Source organism: Entamoeba histolytica, genomic scaffold (genome assembly GCF_000208925.1).
Source record: "Entamoeba histolytica HM-1:IMSS scf_1104750518095 genomic scaffold, whole genome shotgun sequence".
Classification (NCBI taxonomy): Eukaryota; Evosea; order Mastigamoebida; family Endamoebidae; genus Entamoeba; species Entamoeba histolytica.
Genome location: NW_001915008.1, coordinates 14798 through 40236, shown reverse-complemented (window position 1 = coordinate 40236; position 25439 = coordinate 14798). Strand labels below are relative to the sequence as shown.

Sequence of the window (25439 nt, the reverse complement as noted above, 5' to 3'; positions counted from 1 at the left end):
ATATTTCTTTTTGTTTAATGAAGATGAAATAATAAATAATTTATTCATATTTCATTCTTTTATTTTGATTATTTAACAATATTATCACCATCCATTCTAATTAATAATCTATGAATAAAAATATAATTATTGTGACTAAATAAAATAAAAAATAATTGTTTAATGGAAATTAAAAATAATAACAATAAATATATTTCAAAAATATGTAAAATTATTTAATTGTTTTTATTCAATCATAACATTACAAATTTATTTTTATTTAATGATGTTTGTATTTCAAACTCATAAACAAAAACAAATTGTCATGTTAAATTATCGATAAATTTATTCATTTATTTTTAAATATTTTCTATTTCCTTTTATTTCAAAAATATATATTTTTATGTAAAAATTAAATAAAAACAACAATAATGTTTATATAACATTCGATAAAATATTTTATTTTTAAAAATATTTTGTTGTTTTTCATTTAAATAAAATATATTGTGAAGAATATTTAAAAAATGTAGAATTGCAGTTATTTATTTCAAACGAAAATGAAATGTTTTTTAATAATAAATAACTTCAATTCTTCAAATTGATAAATAAATAATTGACATGTTTAATTGTTATTTAAACCGACTATCAACTAACAACAATCAATGAATATTAAATAAATTAAATTACTAATCATTTGAAATATAAGTGATTGAAAAATTACAATTTGTAAATTCAAAATGAAGAAGAATGTTTTAAAAGAAAATAATACCGCAAAATCAGAAACTAAATAAATAAAATGAATATAATGAGAAAGTGATAAATGAGATATATTTATTATTATTATATCTGTGTTACAAGACACAGAAGAATGAAAAGAATATATATGAATAAATAGTATTGATTATATTAAAAAAAAGAATAAAAAGAAATTTAAATAATTAATATTGTTTTGAATTTCAATCAAGGTTTTCATAAAATAATAAAACAATGAATAAAATGATATAGAATATTTTTTTCCAATATTAGACATTTAGAGATATGTTTGTATCGTGTTGATCAAATGTTATTGCTATATTTATAAAGAAGTTCACGAAGAAAAAAAGAAAACAAAAGTAGATAAATATCAACAAAAATTTTTGGAAATTTTTAATGGAATAACTGGAAAATATTCATTTCCAATGTAATTTAATGAATCAAAATGTTCATTTTGTTATAATAATACAAAAAGCTAAAATGGAATTGTAAGGATGATGATAATGATACTATTATTAACATTAATTGATGTAGAATAAATGAAAAAGAGATATTGATTATCAGAGTATTACTGAAGAAAAAGAATAAAACATTAAACAAGAAAAGCATACCCAAATAAATAAAAATAAAGAAATTACAAAGAAATAAAAGAATACAATACATAGAATAAATTAGTTATAATAATTAAGAAGTTGAAAGAACTGAAATTAAATAAATTATTCTTTCTAAAAAATCAATAAGAAGAAGAACAAGAAAGAAATAAAAGAAATAAATAGAAAACAAAATTACCAAAATATTTGTGTTTATAAAAGAAGGTATGGATTTATTGATAAATAGGAACTAGAAAATAATTTGTCAGTACTATTCATCATAAAGAAGAAATAATTAAAAAGATAATAAATATGTATAATGATTGAACATCATTAGAAAGATGATATGATTGTATTTCTACTGTATATTTGATGAAATAATTTAAAAACGTTAAATAAATTAAATGAATTTTTATTTAAATTTATTTTGAATAATTTAATATAAAATATAATAGTTTATATTTTAAATAAAATGAATAATAAATGAAATAATTAATTAATTTATGAAATATGAATATTAAATAATATTTTATTCATTGAAATACAGATTATTTATCATTCTTTTTATTTCATTTTATTTAAATTACATTATTCTCATTATTATTCATTTCATTAATTTATTAATATTTATTATTTATTTAAAAGTACAACAAAGAATCATTCTTTCTTATTTATTTGTTATTTATTTCTTTTCTTGTTATTTATTTGCTTATAGATAGAATGTGGCAAAAAGAAGATGCATTACAGAAGACATTACAAAAAATAAAGAAAAACAAATAAACAAAGAAGAAGAAATTTACGTCAACTAAGAAATATAAATGATAGAAGAATGAGTGAAAATATGTATTATCTTCCTAGAATGAGATACATTAGTCATCTGATAACAATTATAATAATTATAACCATAACTATCACAATACTGATGATATGAATCATTTCACTCATCACTTCAATCATAATCATCGTCATAAACACTTTAATAATATTTTCAATAGAAATAAACAATATTATCATAATAGAAATAAATACCATAATAACACACAAGGAAGGTATAAATAATATCGAAATAAGAAACAAAAACAAACAGAAATCAAAGAAATGATAGAAATACAAAATCAAGAATATTGAAAAAGATTCTTTGAAGAAGAAATTAAAATATTTACGTCACAAGAAATATATGAAATAAAGAAAATAAAGATTAAAGAATATACATCATCAATAATATGGAGAAGATGGTATTTTCTTGCACGAGAAAAAACAAAAACAATCAAAATGGAAGAAGAAACTATTAGTATGACTATGAAAGAAGACAATAATCAGTACAACCCAATTGAAATTAAGGACAATAGAATATACAATAACTATTCAATGTGTATTGAAAATGAAGATAAAGATGAAAAAGAGTTTACTAAAAAAGAAAAGAAGAAGAAAATAAAGATGACCAAGATTCTACGAAAGTAAAAAAGAGTAGAAGAATTGAAAAAAATGGAGGAGGATATGAAAGAGAAAGAAGAAATGAAAAAGGAAATACAAATAAAAGACCAAACCATTAAGAAACTGACAAAAGATATTATAGCATTAAAGAAGAAGCATGAGAATGAGATAAGCACAAAACACTGGTGTGATAAAAAATATTCAAATTGCATGCTGAATCTGAAAGAAAAATGTTTGAAGTAAATAACTTAACACAACAATTAATATTCTTGAAAGATAAATTATCCAAATTAGAAAATGAAAATACACAGGAAGAAAAGAAGAAACATGATAAAAGATAATATGACAGACTCATCTGAAACACAAATTGTGAATGACCTCACCCCAATGTGGTAGTAGCTGATGAAATATCATCAAGTGAAGATGATCTTCCAAAAAAAGAAAGTTAACGCAGAAATCAATTGAAGAAATGGATATTCATCATAAGAATATCATCACATTAGAATTAGACAAGCAAAAAAAAAAAAACAAATGAAGTAAATAGACAGAGAAGAAGAAATTTTAACACTTTATAAATGTTTTGCTTTGAAATTATTTGAAAGAAAATTAAGAGGTTAACTAAAAGAAGAGTTAATAGAAAGACTAATACAAGAATTTGAAATTAAAGTAAATGATATTAATGAATATAAAGAAATATTAAAGAAGACATTTAAAATAAAGAATGAAATTAAAAGAGAAATAAATAGAATAATGGAGGAAGAAATAATAAAACATCAATGGAAAGATAATGAATTAAAAGAAATAATAACTAAAATGAACAAGAAAGAAGAAATAGAAGAAGAGGAGGTAATGAAGATATTTAAAGAACAAGAAAAGAAAGAACAAGAAGAAGTACAATTTATTAACTATTAATATAATAATGAGAAGAAAATACATCAAATAATTAATATTATTAATAAAAATGAAATAATAATCAATACATTAGATGATTATTATCATTATATTAAATCTGTAGCTTCCACTATTAACATCATTAATAAAAATAAACAAGAAAGAAGTAGAAAGAAAAGTATAGAAAGAATATTACAATCAAAATATGTAGATTGAGAGATTTACTTCATAATAAACAATATATGAAATTAAAAAGAATATTACATATTAAGAAATATGATATATACCACATTAAAATAAAAACAATTGAACAAATAAATTATTATAAATACCTCCGAAAGATGAAAAGAATAGAAATAGAAGCAAGAAAGAATAATTGGAAAAGAATAAGATTGAAATATAAAATGATGAAATATGGAAAATTGCAACACCTAAATAAATCTAAAGAAGATGAATATCCAGATAATATCTCATCTATTAATTTCTGGAAATGAATCTATGAAACTAACACCAATATAGACTTCCTGAATATTAATTTATATGAAATATTAATTGAAAATAGAATTAATAATAGAATGTTCATAATCATTCCCAATGAAATAGACTGTGCTATTAAATTCATTGATAATTTGAAAGTAAAATGAAAATGATAAAATACAATGATTTTTGATTAAATATTTAGAACAACCAATGAAACATTTAATAAAATTATTTAATGAATGGTTAAACAATCCTAATGAAATACCTCTTCATTTTATTCAATGAAGAACAATATTAATATATAAGAAAGGAGATAAATTAGACCAACAGAATTACAGACAAATAACTTGTTTAAATTGTCTGTTAAAAATATATACATCAATACTAAAAATGAAAATAGAAAGCCAGCTGATGCTAAATCCAATTGAAAAACAACTCTCATTAAATCAAATTGGATGTAAGAAATATACATATGCATCAAAAGAATGATTATTATATAACACTATAATCAATCAATTATTATTAAAGGCTAAATGGAAGTGGGTAGAAACATATTATGACGTCTCCAAAGCATATGATAGTATTAATCATCAATGGATTAAACATTGTTTAATTTATTTTAATATCCCACTTGTAGTAATTAATAGTATATTATACATATTAAATAATACATAACTTAATTTATATTATAATCATGAAAGTGTAGGTATAGTTAATGTAGAAAGATGAATAATACAAGGTGATAATTTATCTCCACTTTTATTTGTATTATCTATTGATATACTATCTAATCAATTAGATAAACAAATAAACAAATTAAATATTAAAATGAATGAAGAAGAAAAACAAGTCAAGCTAAATTATATATTATATATGAATGATTTAAAGATAATAACTAATAGCCTCGATGAAATGGAAAAAATCCCACAAATTAACTAAAGAAATATTTAATTGAATAGGATTAAAAATTAATGTAGAGAAGAGTGGGATAATGACTAATATTAATAGTCAAATAAATGGTGAATTAGCTGAACTACCAAGAGTAACTAATGATAATCATTATAAATACATTGGTATTGAAATATGAGATAAAGTAAATATTAATAAATATTGTACAAGAATATTAAATGATGTATCTTCTATTCTATCATCATTAAATACTATGAAATATAGCAACCTTAATACAATAAGAAAGATTAATAGAGATATAATCTCCAAATTAAGATATGGATTTTGTATTGTCCAATGGAAACTAGGAGAATTGGAGAAGATAGATAAACAAATAAGAAAATCATTGATACAACTCCAATTATATAGTAGAAACATTCCCAAAAAGTATGCTATTTGTTAAAATAAATGAATTGGGATTAGGATTAATGTCAGCAAGAGATGAATGTGGTAAAGAATTAATAAGAATATATTTAAAATAAAAATATCAAACACAGGAATATGAGAAATGACAGAAGCAATAAAAGAAAATCCAAATGGAATAAATAAAAGAATGAAGAAAGCATTTGGTAAGAAAATTAATTTTAATGAATTAATGAATATAATAGAATTAAATGAAAGAAAGCACAATGTAAAGAATGTATTTGAATGTGTAAATAATGAATTAAATGATAGATATTTAAATGAATGGAAAGAAAAGAAATGTTGTGAATATATAAGATGTGCAAATATTACTCTCAATGATAAAAAAATTAACAGTAGCCACATGGAGATGATTGAATATAAAAAGAAATGCATTCATCAAAATAATAAAGATGCAAGAAGGAGTAAGTATGACAGGAAGTATTAAATCAAAAATACTCGAAAATGATGTTTTAAAATATTGCAAACATTGTCATAACACAATTGCATCTATTAGTCACATCCTGTTAGGATGTAATGGAAAAGAATCAAATATTAAAACATGATTATGTAAACAAATATATAAACAGATATTAATTACATATTTTAATGAATTTGATGCAATTGACTTTAATAATCCTCCAAAATGTATTAATAATGATAAAATGGTCATTACTTACAATAAAGATTTATTTGTTATTGATAATTCATTCCATGATAGAAGACAAGACGCATATTATCAGAATATGAAAGAGAAGAAATGATATATTATAGATGTTGTTATATGTCAAGATAATAATTTAGAATTAAATTATATTCATAAAATAAATAAATACAAAGAAATACAAGAGAAATTAAGAAATAATAGAGAAATAATATATGTAGAAATAATACCTGTAATATCATCAATAAATGGATTAATACAAAAAGAGTCTATAAGAAGATTAAAAACACTAAAATTACAATTATACTTTTCTAAAATCCTACGAACAATAATAATCAAAAACATGAAAGACTTAATGTTTTACACATTCAGTTCTGTCAGTACATTAGAAGAAAAACAATCTAATACGAGTGTATTAGAAATAAACTCTATTATAGAAATATGGCATAATGAAGAAACTGAAATAAACACTTCTCAATATTCATAAAAATCAAATTGTGGATATATCTATTAGTTAACCTTTTTTTAAGTTTTTTATTTCTATTACTACTTCTTTTTCTTTTTTCTTTTCTTTCATTTATTATTTCTTCTATTTTTGTTTCATTTATTTTATGAATTAATGTTTTTAATTCTATTCCATATTCCCTTCTTACTGTACCATCTATCTAATATGTTATTTCCTATTTCACATTCTCTTGTACAGTAATACATCACTGTTCTAATTAATTCAATAACATATTCGTCCCTTATATTTATTAATCCTTCACACATTTCTTCTATAATGACATACAACCGATCTTTGGAGTTTCACCATTGTATTTTGCCTTTCTTAAATATTTTCTTATCTCCAAATCAATTTTATCTAAGTGACTTTCCAATTTACAACTGATGCTGAATATCTGAAGATATTGATTACTTCATTGTTTATTCGAGTAATATATCTTCTATTACTACTTTCATCAGTGTTTATTTCTTCCATCTTCTTCATTTTTTCTTTGATGATTTTACAATTGAAGGTGTCATCAATTTCGTCGGAATGCCATATTCCTAAGTATTTATACAAGTCCTCACCTTCAACTACGGGGATGTTTTGCATTCCATTTGGTATTTCCTTAATGTTTTTTAATACCATTCCTGACTTTTTCTCATTCATTTCCATCCCTATTCCACTTATTATTTCTTTAATTTCATTGTGGATTATTCCCATTTCTTCACTGCTTAAAATAAAATTATAAAAAAAAATGGAATTTCAATTATTTAATCAAGTTCATTACAAATTCATCATTAAATAATTCTTCAAATTTTTTAAATTGACTTGGATTTTCATTATAAAAACCACGTTTTTCAAGAATATTTTCAATTTGTGATTGTTTTAATCCTAGTAATGAAATTTCTTCAATTTTTTGTCCAATAATGTTATAAAACACAAAAGCAGCACGATCTGAATTAGTATGAATTAGCATTGGGCTTAATAATTAATTTTATTTGAAATATAATTCAATCCATATTTTTTTTTAAAAAAGTAAATTAATAAATTAAAACAAACTAATTTGGAAATTCTGATTTTAAAAATGCTTTAATACCTTCTTCATTTTCTATTTGACATTTTCTTGGTGTATGAAATTCACAAACAAAATATTGGTTTCTATCAATTTTTTGATTATCATTACCAGAAACAACAATAATACAAATTACAATAAATAACAACGACATGAATTTATATTTTAAAGTTTATTTTTGTTGAATTGAATTTTTTATATAATTTGAATTTTCTTGTTTTTTTTTTTTTAATTTTTTTGTGCTTTATATATCAATAATTTTGAGAATTAAAAAAATAAAATGATTAATTATGAATAAATATTAATAACGTAAATATTCTAATTGTCTAACTACTTCATCTATTGTTAAACGTTCATTTGGAATATCACACCACATTTGTGTTAATAATTCATAAAATGAAGAATTCATTGAATCTAATTTTGGAGGTCTTTTTCCAGAGCAAACATCTTGAGCTATATTCCAAGTTTTCATTGAAATTGGATAAGCATAACACCAATTAATACATTCATACATTAAAATAGCAAATGAATAAATATCAGCCGACATTTTATATTTTTTTCTTTTTAACAATTCAGGAGCCATATAAACAGGAGTACCAATTCCACTAGTAAAAGTCAAATTAGTTACCAGTAAATTAATACTTCTAGAAGAACCAAAATCTGATAATTTTGCATTAACAAAAATGTCTTGATCTAAAGAAAATATAAGAAGATTATCAGGTTTAATATCTCTATGTAATATTCCATTTGAATGAAGATATTTAATTCCTTTTGAAGCATCAATTAAAAGTTTAATTCTTAATTTTAAAGATATTTCATTTAAGGTTAAAGTATTAATAAGATTTTGTAAAGAACCATATTGTGCAAATTCAGTTACAATACAAAATTTATTTGTAGATAAAACAGATCCATAAAAATAAACAATATAATCACTTCTAAAGTTTTCTAATAAAAATATTTCTCTTTTAAATTCTTCTACAACTCCTTCTATAATTTGAATGTTTTTAAGATTTTTAATTGCAACAATATTATTTCTAAATATTCCTTTATAAACTATTCCAAATGTTCCTTCTCCAATTTTTTTTTCTATTATTAATTCATCATAATCAAGTTTTGTTGATAATTGTGTTTTAAGTTTAATATTAATTGAATCAATTGAATCAATTCCTAATTTATTATTTGTTTTAACAATTTTTAATTGTTCATTAATAATTGTTGTACAATATGGTATAACAGTAACAGTAATACAATAACAATCATCTTGTTTTAATTCTAGTATTTCTGGTTTAATTAAAATACAATATTTTTCTTTATTTTTATTTAAATATGTAAATGTTATATATATTGTTTCTTTACTTGTATTTCCAATATAAAAAGTATCTGATATTGGTTGATCAATTTCAACTAATTCATTAATATTTCCTGTAAATTTTAATATTTTCTTATTTACAACAATTCCTTTTAAATGTAAATTTATCCAATTTAAATGAGTTTGAGAAACTTTTTGATAAATTAATAAAGGTTGATATTCTTGATTTCTTTTTAAACAAATATTTATAAGAATTATATAAAGAATTATTATTATTATTATCATTCCTATTAATATCATAATTATTATAATAACTATGATCCACCATTTTATATTAATTTCACATTCTATTCCTGTTATTGTTGGTTTATACCAAAATGAACATTTACTACATATAGAATTAGATGCCATTTTACAATGACTAATAAATGAATAATGAATACATTTCCCTTGATATAATATATATTCTTCTTTACATCCTATACATATTCCACTTTCCCAATGACATTTATTACAATACGTTTGAATATCATTACAATAAACACATCGTATTCCATCAAGATAAGTATCATTATCACAATAAATACATCCTTTATTTCTAAATTCTTTACAATTCGTTAAATGAAAAATTGATTCACATTCTCCTGTTTCATTTAAAAAATAATTTATGCCACATTCAATACATGAAGTTAAATTATTACAAATTTTACAATTATTTGAACATCGTTCACAAATACTTTGATTTAAATAATAAAAATCTTTACATTTTGCACATTCTCCTTTTATTTCTGATGCAAATATTTCACATGATTCAATTTCTTGTTTAGCACTAATACATGTATTATCTTGAATCATAAAACCTGAAATACAACTTAAACATGTTTTTGAATTTAATACACAATTTAAACATGTTACATGACATGGAAGACATTGATAATTGTTAGAATATGTCCCGTTATTACATGATATACATTTTCCTTTATTATATTCAATACAATTACTAATAGGATTTGGTTTACATTGAAAAATAATTTGATCATATTCATTTAATTCTTTATGTAAATAATATCCATTTTCACATCCTTCACAAATTCCAATTGTAGAACATAAAATACAATGTTCTCCACAAGAAGTACAATTTAATCCATTAAAATATTCATTTGGATTAATACATGAAACACATTTCCAATTATCAATATAACAAATATCTTTTCCAAATATGCATTCTCCTTGTTCATTAAGATAATATTCATCACTTATACATGTTAAACACTTTTTTATTCCATATGAATCTATTTGACATTCTCCACAATTATTTCCACATTGTGTACAATTATTTCCATCAAAATAATATCCATGTTCACAAATTACTATTGAACTAATTATTTTTGAATGATCAATATATGAACAATTTGTTCCAAAATATCCATTACCAATGTCACAACTTTCACATGTATTATTATTTTGACACATTATACAACCTTCTTGACATTGAGTACAATTTCCATTTATACTATAATATCCAAGAGGACATTTATAACAAATATCTCCTTTAAAATAATTACATGGTTCGTTATATAATACACACTTTTTGTTTTGAAGTTGATAACCATTATAACATAAAATACATTCACTCGAATTACAATATTGACAATGTTCAGAACATTTATTACATTTATTCTTTTCTTTATCAATATAATATCCTTCATTACATTGAAAACATTTTCCATTCTTTGTATAATGCATACATTCTTCAACTTTACCACTTAAACATTCATTATTTTTCATTAAATACCGACAAACTACACAATATATTTTATTATTTTCAATTACCACAACTTTACATAAACCATTTTGAGATAAACTAATAGATTTAGATTGAATATTTATATCATAACCAAAATGCAATTCACAAAATAAAATAGCAGTTCCTTTAATATGAATATTTAAAACTGTTTTATTATTATTATTGTCATTCATTAATTTAAATAAAATAGAATTATTATTTCCATTTATTTGAATATCTTTTTCTAATATAATAACAAGTTCTTTATTTTGAGAATATAAAATACTATTATATTGATTATAAATTTGATTATATTCTTCATTTTGTTTCATATAATATTCTTTTGAATTAATCATTAATGTTTTATTTACATTTTTATCATTATTACAAGGACATGAATAATCAATATTTCCATTTGAATTTAAATATATTGATCCACCAACATAATTACAAATTTTATTATCAAGATGAAGTGAAGAACATGGTGATTTTGTTATATTTCCAATAATAATAACTTGACTATCACACATATATTTAAATTGATTTTCTAATGAAATTACAATACTTGGTCTTTTCTTAGTTTCAAGAAAAGCTACTGGATGTGAACGAGGACTAATAATTGGAATTTTTTGAATAATTAAAGGTTTGGAAGTTCTTTGAATATCAAGAAGAAGAAAGAGATTATCAATATTTTGTATTATTGAATTAATTGCAATAGAAATAACTTGTTCATTAATTATTAATGGTTGAGTTACTGATAATATATTAAAATTGATCATTCCTTTTTTTATTGTTAATGAACGTGCTATTATATCTATCATATAAATACTATTACATTCATTAATAATTAAATCAAATGCACTTGTAATAGCACAATATCCATTTGAAGTTAAATTATTTATATAACCACCATTAATAAAAGTTATTGAAGTGTCTTCACTCATTTCAACAATGTCTGCATAAACAAAGTTTCCATCATAATCAAATTTTCCATTTACTGTTATTTTAATAAAATGACAATTTCCTCTCCAACGAGAAACACCTTTTACTATTAAATGATTTATTTCTACTTTTGCAATATCATTAACAATAATTGAATTAGTAATAACCATTTCATTACACATAAGAATTCCTGAATTAATTATTGTATTATCTAAAATACATTTATTTGCTTTAATAAATCCACCAATTTTTCCATTTCGAATTATTATTTCATTCCAATATACTTCAGTTTTAGGATGATAAGAATTTTTATTCAAAACAAATAACTTTAATTGATTTGATTCCATTTGAGAAACATAATTACAATCATTTTGATCAAATGTATTATTATTATAATAACAATTACATTCTATTTGACTTTCATTTAATACTATTCTATTATATAAACCATTCTTACAACCAATTCGTAAATTAAAACTATTAGATATATAATATGAACCACAATTAAATATTATTTTGTTTTTATTTAATTCATTTACTTTTAATGAAGAAGCATAAATTTCTTTAAAATAACAAAATTCATTCTCATTGTTTTGAATTATTAAAGAAGAAGAAATTATTAATTTCGTTTGTAAAATAAAAGTAATTGATGGAAGAATAAAATCTTCTTTAATAATAATTGGTTCATTACTTTGAATTAAGAGTGGTTGTGTTCTTGGTTCAATAATTAATTTTAACCAGTGATTATGTTGATCAAATTTAATATTTGTTTGATGAGATTTAATTGTTAAAGGTAAGAAATCACTTGATACAAAACAGTCAGGATAATTCATATTAAATTCAGTAAATGAAACTTCACTGACAGTTGATTTAATAAAACAACTACAGTCATTTTCAATAAATTTAGATTTAGGACATTTAATATAACGTTTTTGTGACATAAAAGAACAAATTCCTTGAATAACAAAATCGTTAGATTGTTCAACAATAACATTTTTAGCATTAAAAAGATAATGACATTCATTAATTTGATAATCTTCTTGGACTCTTAATATAGTTGAATTTCCAGAAATAAACATATACGGTCGTTCTTTTTCTTTAAATTGAAGAATATTAATTTCTTGATTTTCAAAATATATTTTTAATGTTTTAGTTCCAATTATAATTATTGTTTCTTTATCTTTTACAACATATTCTCTTGTATTTCCTATATAAATTTCACATTCATTATTTATATTTCTTCCATCAATAATCCATTTGGAATCTATAAATGGTGGTAAAAGTTTTATTAATGAAATTGATGCTGATTCATCAAATGTTATTCCTTTTGGATTTCTATTTTCTGCTAATGAACTAATAGAATAATAATTTTCATTATTTTCACAACACTCTCCTGTAAATATAATCCAATCAATTGTTCCATCCCAAATTAATTTCCATCCATATCCACGATTACTACATGTCATTCCTGAAATATTTGGATCATAAATAATTTCATTATCTTGTGAGTACCAACAGTCTGAATTGACTAATTGAAATAAAATGAAATAAATTAACATTAATTTGTTTATTTTTTTAATGTTCTTTTAAATTGAATTTTCTAGTTGAAATTCATTTTTTTATTGATGAAAATTCCTAAAAATCTTTTTAAGAATAACTCTTTCTTAAAATTATTATTTGAATTAATGATTTTACTTTTTTTTCTTTTTAATTCTTATGAATGTTCAAAAGAAAAGATATTTTTTTTAATTCTTTTTCTTTTTAAATATTTATTTGAATGAATTAACTTTCACTTTATAAAATTTTTATATTCCCTTTCATTCTTATAAAAATATTTATTAACTTAATGCTTTTCATTTAACAATCAATTTGAATTATACTTATTAATACTATTAAGTACAAACTATAAAATTAATATATCAATTTTATTTATTAATAAAAATATTATTCTAATATTTTAAATACCTGGAATGTCTTTTTAATAATGAAAATAAAACATTTTTGAATTTTAATGTCTATAATTTAATAAAATTATTCATTATTTATCACTTCAACATATTTTTTTATTATTTATAACACTCAAAAAGAGTTGTTTCAATAGAAGAATGAAATTTTAGTCAATAAATAACATCAATTTACTTCAATTCAAAATAATTATATAATATTAGAGAGAATAAATATATATAAAAATATTCTAATATATAAATAAATATAACAAACAATAACCTCATGATAATAGATTATAAAAAGTACAAAATAGAATAAAAAAAGATAATATAATTAATATAAGAATCTTTATTTATGAAATAGATAATGTTTTATTTAACTTATTAATAGTTAAGGTGTCTTGTTAATTAAATCATTTCATTTCTTCTATTACTATAATTTTTAATAATAATTCTATTAATTATATGAACTTTAAAAAGATTAAACTTTATTTGTTAATTTTTCTTCACATGTCTAAATCAAAAGATGTTAGACTAGACACACCAAGAAAAGTCTTTCTTTATAATGAACTCGTTGCAACACTATTAATCCCTGATGACGAAATATTTTATAGTGAAATAGAAGAAGAAAAAGAAACAAAATTAAACACCATAAAACCTGGATTTTCTTCAGCATTAATAACTGATTGTGTAAGTGAATATTTTAGAGAAGGAGAACCTCCCAGAAGAGAAGAATTTAAAAAATTTATTGAAAGTAAAGAATGGGAGCCATTTAGAAAACAAATATTTATGGAATATCCAATGATTGAAGAAAGGTACAAAAGAGAAGTGTTTGACAACAGAATGAAAGAAGAAGATTTTTTTGAGAAATTCTTTAAGTCAAGATATTTTGGAGAAGTAGAAAAGAATAGTATTGATATATTTCAAGACACTTTCCGAACTGATGAACGTGAAAGAAAAGAAAGAAAGAAAAAAATCAGGGGAGATTTTTATCAAAAAGACATTGCTTCTATTGAATTAAAAAATGATGGCTGGGAAGGTTTTGGTACTAGAGGTATAACTTGGGGGATAGAAATGAATAGTAGAAGACAAATTGACGTTGAAAGAAATGTTTCTGTTAAACGATTTATTGACCAAATTAATTGGCACAGCGAAGTTGTTGTTAGGCAGATGGAAAAAAATGTTAAAGATGAGCAAGAAGTAGACTATGGGTTTGTAGAAAGTAAACGACTTTCTAATGTCCAAAATGTTGACTATACACAATGGGGAATTGATCCAAAATTATTTGATGGAATAGAAATCAATAAAATTGATTCTTTAAAAATTTGGAATACCACTCAACAAGGTGAAATTATCAAACAACCTTCTACCCAACATTCAATACATAAAGGACAAGAGCTTGTCAAAGTTTTATTATTTTATCAGTTGTGTTCTTTTTGTTTAAAGTGTTTTTACAAAGAGTTAACTTCTGCCACACTCCAAACCCGTTATGAAAAAGTTATCTGTGATTGTTTTAATTTCGTAGAAAAACAAATTTCTTCAGAACCGATTGCTCATCGTCCTTTGTGGGAACAAATACTTAAAGAACTTAAAAAGGCAATAACACAATTTAAAAAAAAATAATTTTTATGTTTTTTCTTTATTTTTCTTTTTTTATAATTTATTATTATGAATTATTTGGAAAAAACAAAATACAAAAGATGAAACAATACAAACAAAAACAAACTCAAATATTTGAATGAACATTATATGAATATTACAGAATGATAATTATTAGTGGATTGTATTACACAATAAATAAAAAGTGTGGGTAGAGTAAAGAAAAAGAGTTTCAAGAAATGACTGATTATTTGAACAAAAACACTTTCATTATTTATAACAAAACTAATTTCTGATGGTTTATGTATTGATAATATTATACTAAGTCATATCCACACCTAGTAGTTTATTTTTATATTAATTTTAATGTAATTTGGTTTAATTTATCATCTGTTTGATCACTTTTTTCTTTATAATTGTTTCTTAAATTTAATTATATTTTATTAATTTAATATTTTTAAATGTTCTTAACATTATCAAAACAATGAAATAAAATTATGACAAAATTAAATTCTTTGTAAACTAATGTTTTAGTAAAGAAAAGGTAAATTAAATTAAAAGTTGTTAAGAGGTGCCTCTTAAAAGGCAATACAAAAATTACTCCCAGGTTAACCCATTTGACATCAACACGCCGCAGTGCACATGACGCATTGTGCAAAGATTATTGTGTTTCTTGAGGCACAACAATCAAGGATAAGTTTGTTGATTTTACCATTTTTTCGTTTGCTTTTTATACCATCTTTATAACCCTATTTTAGGGTTCTTTCTTTTTTAACTTTTTATTTTTTAATTCTTTTTAGTTTAATTTATTAAACTTATTAAAATTTCTATTTTTATCACTTTTTTTTTATTGTTTTATTTATACATCAAGAAAAACAATTTATTAAAACAAAAACAAATTTTTTTTGTGATAAAACGTTATTCAATAAGTATATATAACAATTACCTCAAATCAATTGCAAAAACTAAGTGAGACTCAAACAAAGTTTAACTTAATAATAGTCTTCTTAAAGAATATTGAATGAGTTTATGATTATTATATCTAATCATAATCTCAACAAAAAAAATGAAATTAAAAGACAAGATAATAATAATAAGGTTTATTGTAGTTATTATGAATATTTTATTTATCTATAACATTAAAGAAGAGAAATTGATAAAAAAAAAATGATGCTCTTCAAGAAATTAACAAAATAATTCTTAAATTCTTTAAAAAATAAAATATTTTATAAAAGAATGAGTAATTTATAAATTAGTCAAAATTTTTATAGTACTGTGAAAGTTTATTAGTTTTTTCTTTGTTGCGTCATTTTTTTTTTGAAGTTATAAAAACAAATTGTTAATAAATATTTTTTAATAATTGTTTAATTAATTTTAAAATAATAAAATTACATTAAATTTCCTCATATTTAAAATAATTGTAAATGAGTTTTATTACATAACATATTATCTTCTGAATTTCTTGTTTTATGTAAAAGTAATTTACTAATAGGGTTATTAGGTAAATACTTTCCCATTCTTTGGTTTGATAACGTTGATTTTATTTGATAAAGACACTTTATGCAATTTTGTTTATCTACTTCAATTCTATTTAATTCCCATGTTGTTTCAGATGTAATGAAATTAAGTAATTCTGTAAGCATTAAATACATACCAACCATATCACTCACAACAATACCTATACTAAAACATAATTGTTCATTAAATTTAATCATTTTTGTTATGTCAATTACATATTGATTACATTGATTAAATAAAGTATAACAATCATTCCATAAATTAATAAACATGTCTTTCTCTTTTAATAGTACTAGAAATAAACTCTTTCTTGTAAAATGAAAAGAACCATCAAAATAAGGATATTTATGATGGAAATTAAATAAATAATTGAGTAAAATGGAATAATGTTCACACCAAAACTGATATGTATTTGGGTTAATATTAAATACATTTTTTACATCATGTTTTGGAATGACAATTTCTTTAAATTCAGTAAATATGATACAATTTCCATTCTGACAAAGAAAATGAAGAAGAATTAATCCTTTAAAAACTTCATCAAAATATCTACTTTTTAATTTGTTTTTAATCTTTTTAAATATAATATACCTCTTCCCTTGGAATGATTTCTGGATAACCTTATCAAGATACTTTTTTTCTGGATTAAAATTACCTTGTCCAATAAGTTCATGCAAAACCCATTTTAGATTGATACTCATTTTTTTTTTCATTTTGTAATTTTTATTGCTTTAATCTTATCAAATGAGATGAAAAGTCATCTCACTTTTCAAAAATAAAGTATGATTATTTTTCGCAGAGTTATTTTTGAAAAATAGAAATACTGAAAAAATATTAACAAAAAATACAAGTTATTCATCAATAAGATGTTTTATTTTTAGATTCCAATATCTCATAATTTACATTAAGAGTTTGTTACAAAATTAAAATAATAATAAAAACATAATAAATAATAGAATAAAATAATTGAAAGAAAAAATTTTGTAATAAAATAAAAATAGAATTAATAAATTTTTGTGAGTTAAAAAAAATAAGAAATAGTAAGAATCATGAGAATACTTTGAAATAAAAAGACAATACGAAGAACTTGAAAACATAGAATTATGATAGGAGTTGTTTTAGTTTTGCTAGTATTAGGAAGTGAAGGAAGTTCATTTAATTTAAATGAAGATCCAGTTAAGTTATTTGAGCAATTTAAACAAGAATATAAAAAAGAATATGTAAATCTTGTTGAAGAATTAAGAAGAAAAGCTGTTTTCATAAAAAATGTAAAAATGATGAGAGAGCACAATGCAAAAGAAAGTTCATATACAATGGGAATTAATAAATTTGCAGATATGGAAGGTAATGAACTTCTTGCAACATCAAGTAAAATACAAAATAATAGAAGAATGGGTGCTAGAAGAATTCAAGAAAAAATTAAAACAGAAAAAGTAAATTTAACAAAACAAACTCTTAAACAAGCTGTTCCAGCTAATTATACATTATGTACTTCTGAAGCTGAATATAATTATTGTGGAACCAATAATATTGACCAAAATGTATGTGGTGGATGTTATGCTGTTGGACCAGCACAACATTTATCAACAATCTATGCTTACTTAACTAAACAAGCTGATAATAATAAACCAAAACGAAAAATGTTATCTGCCCAACAATTAATTGATTGTAATACTGAATCATGGGGTGGATGTGGAGGAGGATTTGCTGAAAATGTTCTTAATTCTGTAGATGGAATTTATTATGCAGATGATTATCCATTTATTGATGGTAATACAGAATGTGAAGACCCTACTGATTGTACAAGATTTAAACATGAATGTAAGAAATTAAATCTTGGTTATCCATTAAAATTTGCTACTAGTAATAAATTTACTCACTTTGCCAATAAAAATTGGGAAGAAATAAAAGAAATTATTTATACATATCATGGATTTATTAGTGCAATGAAAGTTACTGAATCATTATATAGATATTCAGGTGGTATTTATAAATCTCAAAGTTGTACTGGACAAATTACTGACCATGTTATTACTGTTGATGGTTATGGAGAATGTGATGGACATAAATTCCTTTGGGTAAGAAATTCATGGGGAAATGATTGGGGAGTTGAAGGTGGACATTTCAAAATTGATTGGGATACTCTTTGTGGAATTAATGGTATTGATCATTATGAAGATGGTTCTCAACTTCAAAATAATTTATATGTTGAAATGGAATTAGGAGATGGTGATACTGCTGATTACAATCCTCAAGATGGTGCAGGTGAAAACAAGCAAGACCCAATTGGTTGTGTTGTTGTTAGTCCAACTGGTGATAATGATAACAAAACAACAGGAATTGTTATTACTTTATTCGTCTTATTAATGACTTTCTTCATCTAAATATGGGACATTTTTTTAAAATTTAATTGGTTTTTATAACAAAAAATATTTATATTTTTTGTGAAATGAATAAAATTAAAAATAAAACATTTTTTTAAAATAAAGTTAAAAAAAACTTAAAATAAAAAAGAAAAATCAAAAATAATAGAAAGAAATGGAAGGACCTGATTTAACAGTATATAAAATAGGAGATTACATTATTGGAAAGAAATTAGGACATGGTTCAACTGCCGTTGTGTTTTTAGGAATTCATATAATGACAGGAATGAAATATGCGATTAAAATCATTGAAAAAAGCTCATATAAACAAGAGAAAATCAAATCACAAATTTATCGAGAGATTATTTTTATGAAAATAATAAGAAATTCATATATAGTACAACTCCATCAAGTTTATGAAAATTCTACTCATTTATTTATTGTTTTAGATTATATGGAAGGTGGAGAATTATATGATTTAATTCATACACAAGGAACATTAGATATAACAACTTCTATTAAGTTATTTTGTCAGGTATTAAGATGTATATCATATTTACATTCTAAAGGAATTTGGTTTGTTTTATTTCATTTGTCTTTTCATTAAAAAAATTGATAATTTCGTGATTTATATCAATAGTCATCGTGATATTAAACCAGAAAATATTTTATTAGACTCAGGTCATACGAATATCAAACTCATTGATTTTGGTTATTCATTATTTTCATTAAATGAAAAATTAAAAGAACGTATTGGTACACCAGGTTATATTGCTCCAGAAGTATTTAATGGAGTTGATTATGACCCATTCTTAGCAGATGTTTATTCATGTGGAGAATTATTACATGTAATGTTATATGGAAATCATCATTATTTTTTTGATGGCATACAAACAAACTTCCCTGATAATCATGGGTCAGGTGATCTTTTATCAAAAATGCTTCAAAAAGATCCTTCAAAAAGAATTACATTACAACAAGTTATGAAACATCCTTTTGTTAAAGCTGCATTAGACAATACAAAAGAAACATCAATAGCTATGTATAATGGTCCAGTTATATTGACTCCTCAAAAAGATTTATTAGAAATAATTTGTTATATATTACCTAATATTAATGAATTATCAATTAGAGATTATTTAGCATCACCTAATCCTAACACAATAAAAGAAATGTATCGGTTATTAGAAAATCAATTTTTTAATTCATCAAATGAAACAAATACTTTTAAAATTAAATCAGAAAATATATTACTTGCAATTCCAACAGCAGATAATAATATTCTAATTGATAAAACAACCAGAGGAACTACAAGAAAAGTTGTTTGTGAAAGTTATGAGAATGAAAATGAAATGAAATTAAAGATTAATCAAATTTGTGATGAATTAAGAATTAAAGAATGGACATTTTCTACAATTAATGGAAAAAGTAAAATTCCATTTGAAGTTATTTATTCAACCAAAGATGGGTGTCATCAAGTATTGTTTCAAACGTGTTTTGGGTGTTCAATGTTTACAGACATTTGTTGTGTGTTTCATACTTTATTAAATAAATAGTCAAACTTTACTAAAATAAATATTTTTTTTTTGTATTATATTTATTAATATTTTTATTAAACAAAATAATATTTATAATTCAACTCAAAAAGAATAAAACAACAATAATAGATATGGAAGGTGTTGAAGTTAATTTTGAAGACGCTATTATAGCAGGAGCAGAAATTGGAATGCCATTATATAACTTTGTTCAATTAATTAAACCAATAATAAAAAGTGCAGATAGTCAACCAATATTTGAAAAGAATAAAGATCCTCAAGAAACTGAATTAATAGAAGAAAAGAAAGGAGATAATCAAACAAAAAATAAAAAGAATAAAGAGATGTGTAAAATATATAGTTGGAATAAAATGGAAATGAGTATTTTTTTTGATGAACAACAAACAATAACAGGAATAGAAATTAAATATCCATCAATATTTACAAAAGATGGAAAGTATTATTTAAAGAATCATTGTGAAATAAATGAAGATATTAAATTTGCTATTAATAATTATAAACATATTCAAGTAGAATATAATGGACCTATTTTAACTGTTATTAAATGTTATTCAAATAATGAAAAAATGAAATATGATTTAAAAGAAAAATATAGAAGTTTAAGAGATGTTCAAGTTGTTTGTATTTATTATTTTTTCTTCAATAAATTAAAATAACTTTTATTTATTAATAGAAAGATAATAAATTATTATTTTGTATTGATTCTTCAGGTTGTGATGGATGTAAAGAACTTTTTTTAGGAAAAAGTGCTGATGAAATTAAAGTGATATTTAATAAAGAACCAGACTCTGTTATTGTTAGTAATGGTATTATTGTTTGTTCTTTTTATGACTTTGGAATTGATATTTTATGTAATATTTCTTTTATTATTATTGGAATTGTTCTTCATACAAATGATCAAACTGATAAAGAATTTCTTAAATATGCACAATGTCATTGGAAATTTGAAGTAGAAAAGAATAAATTTCAATTTAGTGATAATGTTTGTTTTTTTTATTTATTTAATTTACTTTTAATAAGGAAATTATCAAACAAAAAAAAAAGAAGAGATTAATTTATTTTTTAGTGGGGAATTATTAAAAGAGATAGAGAATATGTTAAAGTGAATGAAAATTCAAGTAGTAATACAGACTCTGACTTATATTCTTTAAAAGAAATTCCTCATACCCTTTTTGCAGTTCATAATGATAGAGTATTAAAAATAATGATTTGGAATGAACAAAAGAAAAAATAATTATAATTCAATCATTTATTCAATTTAAAGAAGACTTTTGTATGAGAGATATAAATGGATCAACACCTCCAATAACAATATGAGTATCATTGCAATCTATTGAAGTTATTGAACCAGTTAACTCTTTTTTAATTTGTTGTGGTTCTTCATTTCCAACAGAATAAATTTTAATTGTTCCATCTTCACTTCCAGAAACAAATTTTTGAAAGTCTTTATCAAATGGTTTAATTGGAACAATTCTTCCATTAGGTTGATAGCCTTTCCATGTTTGAATAATATTATTCATTTTATATAATACAATATTTCCATCAGCACATCCACCAATGGAGATATCCCAATGAGGGAAATCTGAATATAAACTATTTATTACTATTATTTTATATTATAATTTATAATAAGTTTAACAAACACTGGTGAATAAGAAACTGGAAGACGTGTTTTTACAGACTCTTTATAGGTACGAACAATTGTACCATCAAGTGAAGAACTTTGTAATGAAATACCATTAAAACATAATGAAGTAATAATATTTGAGTGAATAGATTGGTCAACATTAATTATTTTATCAGCTGTCATATCATATAAATTAATTAAATTGTTTGTTGAAACTGCCACAAGTTTAGATAAAGAACATGAAACACAAAGATGAGATGAATTTGGATTAATTTGTATTTTCTTTATTAATGAAGGAGCTCTTGTATCTACTTGCCATAAACTATCATCTTCTCCAACAACAAATATTGTTGTTTCATCAAATACACTACTATCATTAATTCCTCCTTTCTGAGCAACAAATTTTCCTTTATTTTCATTTTTTATTAAATCATGAATTACAAGAGTTCCATCAGCAGCTAGTTTCATTCAGTTATTATTTAATAAATCTAATATTTTGTTATTTAAAAAAAATTACCTACAAACATGTACTGACAATTCCTTGGTCTTTATTAAGAAAATGGATTGATGTAGTTGATTGTGAATGTGCTTGGTATTTCATTGTTTTTTTATTACAAATTAATTTGAAGTTTTTCTTTTTTAGTTTTTTCTTCTTTTTTTTTTAATTTAAGTTATATATAACGTTTTATAAAAATTTATTATCTCAATGAAAATGAATATTTTTAATATTTTAATATTTGTTTTTTTATTTAACTCTTTTTATTGCTATGAATTTGTCATTATTTATTATTTCTTCTTCTTAAAAATATATTTATCGAGATCCTTTTCCAATGCAGGAAATACAACAAATTTTAATGCCATGGCTATTGTGTAAAACCTTAGAGTCTTGTAAAGAAAAGCAAACAAGACATAGAAATTCAATGTCATACAATAAAAAAAGAAATGTCAATAGCAATAAATGGCATAACAATTATAATAATAAAGGTAAACGATACACCAAGGAAAAAGGGTTTAGAAGACGAAAGACACAAAGAAAAACAAATAAAAACAAGGTAAATACAATAACAATAAAGATTATACAAATAACAAATACAAATGGCTAACAATAAATGAGATACAAGAAAGAATAAAAAAAAATAACAAGTGAATGGAAAGAAGGAGAATATGAAGAAATACTTAAAAAATATGAAGGTAAGAAGAAAAAATGGTATGATATTCTTCAAGAAGTATATTCAATTAAAAAGAAAAAGATAATTGAAAAGACGAAAGAAGAGTTTAAAGAAAAAACAAAAGATTGGGAGGAAAAAGACATTAAGGCTATAGAAGCAGAAATTAAAAACAAAAACCCAATTAAAGAAATGAATGATAGATGTAAAATTGCAAGAATAATAAATGAAACAGAAAGTATAAAGAAAGTACAAGAAGAAATAGAAAATAAAGAAGAAAAGATAGAAGAAGAAAAAGATAAAGAAGAAATACTTGCACTTAAAAATCAAATTACTGAATTAAAAGAAAAACTTAAGAATTAAGTATGAAAAGAATGGAAGAAGAACAAGCCATCTCAGAAGAAATGATGAGAAAAGCAAAAGAAATAGTTAGGAAAGAATTTGAAGAAGAAATTACAGAAATGAAAACACAAATTAAAAAGATTCAAACGAATTATGAAGAAGTGAAGAAAGAAAATGAAAAATTAGAAGAAGAAAACTTAAAACTACGAGGAAAAATAAATGAGATAGAAGGAAAGAAAATCACAGAAGTAAATAATAAAGAAGAGAAAATCCGAAGCATCCAAGCTAATAAAAAGAAAATTGAAAAAGAAAATGAAGAAATGAAAGAAGAAATTGAAAAGCTAAAAAAGAGAAACAAAACGCTAGAACAAAATGCAAACACATTAGAGAAGAAAATTGAAATGATAGAGGAAAATACTAAAGAATTAAAGAAAGAAATAAGAGATAAAGAAAAACAAATCTCTGAATATCAAGAAATTGCAATTAAAAACCAAGAAATTGCAGAAATAACAAGAGAAGAATTAGACAACACACAAAAAGAAAATGAAGCACAAAAACAAATAATATCAAAACAACAAGATGATATTGAAAATTTTATTTCACAGAAGGAACTAGAGAAGAAGAAAACGATGACACTTGTGATAAATACACAACCAGTATTGAGGAAAGCATCATCGGGAACGATGGAGATGAACGAAACTACTCCTATGAAAAAGACAGTAGTGGAAATCGAAGAGAAAAGCAAAGCACTGATTGTCAAAAAACAAGAGATGATAATCAGACAAGAAATACAACAGAACAAACAAATAGAATTCTAATTGAAGTGTTGTATTGTTTTGCAATTAATTGGTTGAATAAGAAATTATATAAGAAAATAAGAAATGAACAAATTGAAAGTATAATAAAAGTAATAAAAATCAATGTAAATAATGAAAATGAATATATTAAATATATTAAAATGTCACATAAAATAAAAGAAAAGCATTAAACAATACATTAAAGTGAAAGTAAATGATATAATAGAAAGAAGAGTAGAGTGTAATTCAATAATAAAAAACATCATATTAAAGAATAACTCTACTGAAATTGATGAAGAATACCTTAAAACTCTCATCAATAAAGTGAAAGAAATGAAAGTAGAAAATGTATCAATATTAATTACTACTTTCAAAGAAAAGAAGCTGACCAATTAATAAGAGAAATTAATAATAGATTGATATGTTCAGGAAGCAGAATGGATGATCTGCAAGATGATATGAAGATGATTTCAATGATTATGCACCTCTATCTCCAAAATAAAATAATAGGAGACAAATTTGATGAAATAAAAGAAATCCTAAAGAAAATCAATAGACTAGAAGATTTGGTCAAGGGAAGGAAATGGTACAGAATAAAGTGCATCATGAAATTAAAAGAACATGATGAAGAAGGAATTAAAGTTAAAGCACTAGAAAGAATAAAATACCTAAAATATATGATGACAATGATCAAAGAAAGAATTAAATTTAATAAAGATGAAATAATCAGAATCAATACAAATAAAATCATGTTTGATTCTAACAAGAAAATTAGAATAAGGAAGAAA

At 22.4% G+C, this 25439-nt stretch overlaps 8 protein-coding genes across 8 annotated transcripts, besides 3 other annotated features; 4 read left to right on the top strand and 4 right to left on the bottom strand.

Moving 5' to 3' along the window:
• Positions 1-2056: 2056 nt before the first annotated feature.
• Positions 2057-6677: a repeat region.
• Positions 6668-7361: a repeat region.
• Positions 7362-7394: 33 nt separating this feature from the next.
• Positions 7395-7854, bottom strand: EHI_117690 (uncharacterized protein; the record flags this gene model as incomplete). Its single annotated transcript, XM_001913854.1, has 2 exons — positions 7395-7608; positions 7688-7854. The coding sequence occupies 2 exons, from the start codon at positions 7852-7854 to the stop codon at positions 7395-7397; spliced, it is 381 nt and encodes a 126-aa protein (XP_001913889.1).
• A 147-nt stretch (positions 7855-8001) lies between these two features.
• On the bottom strand, positions 8002-13296 carry EHI_117680 (tyrosine kinase, putative; the record flags this gene model as incomplete). The annotated part of the gene is made up of 1 exon (XM_646485.2): positions 8002-13296. The coding sequence occupies one exon, from the start codon at positions 13294-13296 to the stop codon at positions 8002-8004; it is 5295 nt and encodes a 1764-aa protein (XP_651577.2).
• An 897-nt stretch (positions 13297-14193) lies between these two features.
• On the top strand, positions 14194-15306 carry EHI_117670 (uncharacterized protein; the record flags this gene model as incomplete). Its single annotated transcript, XM_646487.1, has 1 exon — positions 14194-15306. One exon carries the CDS (start codon positions 14194-14196, stop codon positions 15304-15306), a length of 1113 nt encoding a protein of 370 aa, XP_651579.1.
• A 1385-nt stretch (positions 15307-16691) lies between these two features.
• On the bottom strand, positions 16692-17513 carry EHI_117660 (uncharacterized protein; the record flags this gene model as incomplete). Its single annotated transcript, XM_646488.2, has 1 exon — positions 16692-17513. One exon carries the CDS (start codon positions 17511-17513, stop codon positions 16692-16694), a length of 822 nt encoding a protein of 273 aa, XP_651580.2.
• A 390-nt stretch (positions 17514-17903) lies between these two features.
• Positions 17904-19184, top strand: EHI_117650 (cysteine protease, putative; the record flags this gene model as incomplete). Its single annotated transcript, XM_646489.1, has 1 exon — positions 17904-19184. One exon carries the CDS (start codon positions 17904-17906, stop codon positions 19182-19184), a length of 1281 nt encoding a protein of 426 aa, XP_651581.1.
• A 154-nt stretch (positions 19185-19338) lies between these two features.
• EHI_117640 (protein kinase domain containing protein) lies at positions 19339-20719 on the top strand (the record flags this gene model as incomplete). Its single annotated transcript, XM_646490.1, has 2 exons — positions 19339-19739; positions 19804-20719. The coding sequence occupies 2 exons, from the start codon at positions 19339-19341 to the stop codon at positions 20717-20719; spliced, it is 1317 nt and encodes a 438-aa protein (XP_651582.1).
• A 113-nt stretch (positions 20720-20832) lies between these two features.
• On the top strand, positions 20833-21953 carry EHI_117630 (uncharacterized protein; the record flags this gene model as incomplete). The annotated part of the gene is made up of 3 exons (XM_646491.1): positions 20833-21336; positions 21393-21701; positions 21786-21953. 3 exons carry the CDS (start codon positions 20833-20835, stop codon positions 21951-21953), a joined length of 981 nt encoding a protein of 326 aa, XP_651583.1.
• A 19-nt stretch (positions 21954-21972) lies between these two features.
• Positions 21973-22947, bottom strand: EHI_117620 (WD repeat protein; the record flags this gene model as incomplete). Its single annotated transcript, XM_646492.2, has 3 exons — positions 21973-22312; positions 22363-22804; positions 22872-22947. The coding sequence occupies 3 exons, from the start codon at positions 22945-22947 to the stop codon at positions 21973-21975; spliced, it is 858 nt and encodes a 285-aa protein (XP_651584.2).
• A 216-nt stretch (positions 22948-23163) lies between these two features.
• Positions 23164-25439: part of a repeat region that runs on past the window's edge.